General features: G+C 38.6%; 1 protein-coding gene across 1 annotated transcript in view; it reads right to left on the minus strand.

Annotated features, from left to right (window-relative positions):
- Positions 1-1,350: 1,350 nt before the first annotated feature.
- tbck (TBC1 domain containing kinase) overlaps positions 1,351-5,210 on the minus strand; it is a 41,198-nt gene continuing 37,338 nt past the window's right edge. The window contains exons 24-26 of the mRNA XM_015039624.1: positions 3,787-3,950; positions 2,333-2,492; positions 1,351-1,616 (exon numbers count right to left, since the gene is read on the minus strand). Of these exons, the coding sequence (XP_014895110.1) occupies positions 1,506-1,616; positions 2,333-2,492; positions 3,787-3,950 (435 nt within the window). The 3' untranslated portion in view covers positions 1,351-1,505. The remainder of the gene's footprint in view (positions 1,617-2,332; positions 2,493-3,786; positions 3,951-5,210) is intronic.

Genomic DNA, 5,210 nt, shown 5'->3' on the forward strand with positions numbered 1-5,210 from the left:
TTGCATAAACTGATGAGCAGCGGAGCGATGGCAGAGTTTAGATCAGGCCAACTCTATAGACCAGAAGTCTGCAACCTGCAGCTCAGGAGCCACAACAGGTGCTTTGGTCCTTCCACAATGGCTATTAACATTTTTGACAAAACATGTTAAAGAAGCAACAGAAGTTTTACAACTAGACACTAAATAAACTAATCAAGACTTTATATATTTTTCAATTTTTCCATGAAAAATTATATTTGATTTCACAACTGAATGACACAAAGTACCAGTCATGTTTTAGATTTATTATCTTTTTATTGGATACTGTGTGCACAAAACATCTGATGCAAGACAATATGGTCATCATACTTTTGAATAACTTGTACGGTTTTCTTTATATTAAAACCTTTCACTGTAATTTAATAAATAAAACAACTTGAAATGCCACTGCTGGTATTTTATACAAATTTAAGGCTAAAAAAAAAAAGCAGGGGGACACGTCTGGCACTGCAAGATCCGAGTCCCTGGTGGCGTAGCGTGTTGCTGACGGTAGCCTTGGTAATGTTGATCCCAGCTTTCTGCAGGTCATTTACTAGGTTCCCCCTTGTGGTTCTGGGATTTTTCCTCACCATTCTTGTGATCATTCTGACCCCACAGGCTGAGATCTTGCATGGAGCCCCAGATTGAGGGAGATTAGCAGTGGTCTTGTAGGTCTTCTATATTCTGATAATCGCTCCCACAGTAGATTTTTTCTCACCAAACTGCTTGCCTATTGCAGATTCAGTCTTCCCAGCCTGGTGCAGGTCTACAATTTTGTTTCCTCGGCAGCTCTTTGGTCTTCATCATTGTGGAATTTGGAGTGTGACTGTTTGAGGTTGTGGGCAGGTGCGTTTTATACTGTTAACGAGTTCAAATAAGTGCCATTAATACAGGTAATGAGTGGAGGACAGAGGAGCCTTTTAAAGAAGTTACAGATCTGCGACAGTCAAAAATCTTGCTCGTTTGTAGGTGACCAAATACTTATTTTCCACCCTTATTTGCAAATAAATTCTTTAAAAATCAGACAATGTGATTTTCTGAATTTTTCTTTTTCTCATTTTGTCTCTCATAGTTGAGGTCTACCATGATGTCAATTACAGGCCTCTCTCATCTTTTTAAGAGGGAGAACTTGCACAATTGGTGACTGACTAAGTCAGTCACCAATCTGATGTTGTTGATCATCACATTCAACAACATACATATGAGAAACATCAACAGATATTATATATTTTAAAAAAATCATCCATGAATTCATTTATAGATTCTTAATTTAAATGAAAGTCATACACAAACATTTACTGATCACAAAACAACATTAAACAAACAATAATCAACAATCCAGTTAACATTTTAATCAAACTGATGTTTTATAACACCGTAGCATGATAACATCTGTTTACTAACACTTTTATTTTAATTTCATCTAGAAGCCTATTTGTTTTTCAGTCCTCCCGTTTATTCTTTTAATCCGAAGGTGGATGATAAGGTCAGATCTGAGGTGATGGGACAGTGAGGAGTCCTGTGGGCTTCAGTTTGCTGATCCCTCCATCCAGAATACAAACACGAGAAAAATTCACCTTGACCAGATGGGCAGCAAACTGGGAAGAAGAAAAATATTTGCAAGGTCATTTCTGGAGCAGTAACATCTTTACTGACATGTAAAACAGAATTGATGACCACAACTCACCTTACAATGGGTTTCTGTTGTAACTGAGGCAGATTTAGATAGACGTAAAAGAAAGATAATGTCTGCACACAAAATATTCTGTATGTATTTCGGATGTATGTAGTCCAGTGATATTTTAATGTTCATTTGTTGTAATTCAGAACTTTGCTATTTTTTTCTGTGGTCTTACTGACACTGTTTGTGTGTGCCTCGTTTGTACCTTAAACCATACTCCTCTACAAACACTGTCATGTTCAACATTAACATATACAAAAAAGCAACAAAGAGCAACATGCTAATGATACACATATACCTAGAAATTCTGATTAAAGCTTTGCATTAAATTAGAAGGTTCTGTAAATAAATTAATGAATCACTGCGGTATTTTCTACTTAAATGCATACTGTGTCAAATATTTTTTTAAAAATCCTGTATAGAATGCTTGTTTATAGCACTTATTAAAAATATTAAAATATTTTACATATAAGCAATAACACAACTTTATTCATGTTCTCACAGGAGGTGCATTCAAACACCATTTCTGCATAAGAGACTGGTGAACATTAACAGTCAAACATTACTACAAATACATAAAGTTTTTATTGTAGCGCGTGGCATATTGATGTAGGTGTAGCTCAGCTAGCTCACCAAAGCAGCACTCTTTACAGCATGGCTGACGATCACAATCACACGCCCTCTGTAGTTCTGGAGGACTCCTGAAGCAGGACACTGCACAAGCTCACCATCAGGCCCGAAGACGCTGTTAAAGGGAATGTTGATGCTTCCTGAAACGTGTCCTCTCCCAAAGCTGGAGACAGTAGAGTTAAGGAGTGCAAAGTTTGGCAGGTGTGCTAATCCGTCTGAAGCAAAGCCCACAACTGTGGTGAACTTTGTTTATCTTTCCCACAATACAGGTCTTTGAATATTGTGAGCTGCAAATGTTCTTTAGCAGCATGAAGAATGCTTTATTTAGAAAAGAATGAAAAGGATAATCATTTTTGTTAAAGGGAATGCAGACACCAACACTACATGAAAGAGGAAAGATACAGCATTCAAAAGCCAAAACAATGCTGGAGTCCCCTGGTTAATCTTCCTACTTTATGCTATCCCCTCTCCCAGACTGCAGTATTTGGTTGGGCAGCTTTGTGCTGGGCTTACTGCATGTTACAGTATTTGGACGGGAAACTAAAAAAGCTCATCCCTCCTAAATTTCTTTCCACTTCCCTTTCCCAGACACGGAGCCATTTTAGTCGGTGATCTTTGTGTGTTTGTAACTCTACCAAGAAACCTAAGCATATCAAAAAGTAACATACGTAAGACGAAAAGAAGAACATTTGCATGCATTTTTTTATGTAAATAATAGGCTTTTAAGTCACATTTGTTTGAACAAATGTTTCAGTGAGCCAGTCTGGTTTTAGGAAAGAGGTTTCAGACAGGTTATCAGAAAAAGAGATGTAAGGTAACATTAACAGAGGTAACAGTGTAATTATGCAGTTCATCGCATAAGTAAACACTCAACCTTCAGAAAATACTGCAATATACCGTGACGAAGTTGGACAGCATATATTTGTTAGACGGCTGAGAAAAATGTCTTGCTGAAAACATAAAAGCAGAAAAAGAGTAAATATTTACAAAAATTGCTTCAGTGTCTGAACATGTAAACTGTTGAGAAATACATTGTTATCAGATTGGATTGGTAACAGCAGTTATCCTACAAAAAAATAGAAACATCATTCTCAAACCAGAATCCCAGTAGCCAACGTTAATGGTAAGCAGCAATGACCCCCACATCACCACAAACGATCGTAGTGTGACCGTGCTGGAGACTTCGGTTTCAGATGACAGATTTAACTGGCTGTTTCTGTGAAGAGAAGCTTAATGATGTAGCAGGAAATGAGGGGCTCAGCGCTGTTGTTGCCAGACTGTTTGTCCTTGTATCTCCGCAACCTTCACTGGGTCACGCCTTTCAATATAGTAAAACCCACCACTGTATCAGCCATCCACTTTTATGTAGGAATTTATGTAGTAGTTTCAGCATCGTTAAGCGCATAAACAACAGCTTAGAAACAAGACAAGTCCGGAATGATATTTATTAAGGATACTCTTCCACATTGCGGATGTCGACGGCAACAATTTTTGGCTTGCCACTTTTACTCCTTTTGGTTGGTCCGGCAAGAGAGAGTTCACACAGGTCAATCAGATCCTCAGCCGAGATTCGGGGAGACACCTCAGCTTTCAGGTCACACAGCGCCAGGGGCTCTCGGGACTGCAGGAGAGGAGGTCAGAGGAAAAGAGATGAAGCAGGACAGACTTTCTGAACGCTGTTATGACGAAAAGCTAATCATTTAGAGAGGAAGTGAAACCTACCAGCTTGATTATCGTCATTAAATAACCAATAAGCAGACAATTACATCTTAATGACTCCCATGTTTATCCTTTCAGATGTACGATTTTTTTTTTAACTATAGCCCCACACAAAACCCACTCTCATTCTCCAACATAAATAAACATTACAAAGAAATTAAATTTATAACACCCTTGAGCTGATGATTTGAAAGCAAAATGTGCCTCTTCAAATGTGTAACATCACAATGCTTATATAATGCATCTAGTGGTAAAACTCTGCCGTCAGCCTGAAAGGAAGAACCATATAAATGATGCATCAGGACTGAAAGGGTTAAATAATTCCCCTCTGTAATACTGACAGATGAGCAGCAGCCGTGGCCAGAACATAATCCTGTGGTGGGTTTGCTCGTGAGCTGCCAGACAGATTCAATGCAGCAGGCAGGCAGCCAGAGGCACGGCTGCAGGACCCAGAGCTCTGCTCTGCTCTGCAGTGGTCGCCAAGGGTTGTACCACCCAAACGGGCTGAAAATCATTCCTCCCTAAAAGGTAGCATGTAAAAACAATACGTCCGTTTCCTGAGTAAAGCAAAAAATAAAAATCACAAAGCTTTCATTGTATTGTAAAAACTTTTTTTGACACAAGAACAAGGAGGGTTAAGTCGGATTACAGCCAACAGGTTAAGATCGGTTCTGATTTACTTAACTTTCTTTTCAAGCATATTTTCTGAATAATCAAATGCATCTCTCGACGCTTCCTAAAAATGCGGATGTGGATTTAAGAGAAAACTATCTTAACCGGAATATTTGCAAGTTTTGCTTCCAAACAAACAGCTCTGCAACTTTCAATTTCTGTTTTGAAAAGAAATATATTTTCCCTCGTTCTTTGCAAAGGCGAAATAAATCACATTTATTTATTCTGTGCCATAAATGTCGAGTAGTCCGAGATCAAATTCTGTAGGCTGTGACAGAAGGATTGCAGAAGCTTTCTACAAGGCAAAATAGAAAACAGCAGAGCAGAAATGAACAGTCATGAGATGAGAGTCCAGGATGGCTGACAGGAACTGTGGCATTTCACTGACCAGACAGTGATGAGTCTAAACCAGACACAAATCTTCTGCAAGAGTTTGAGTCTGTGTGTGCACCTCCAAAACTAAACAATGTTCAAAGAAAGAAAACACTGT

Source organism: Poecilia latipinna, unplaced genomic scaffold, assembly GCF_001443285.1.
Source record: "Poecilia latipinna isolate Pla-1442-1.1 unplaced genomic scaffold, P_latipinna-1.0 Scaffold478, whole genome shotgun sequence".
Taxonomy (NCBI): Eukaryota; Metazoa; Chordata; class Actinopteri; order Cyprinodontiformes; family Poeciliidae; genus Poecilia; species Poecilia latipinna.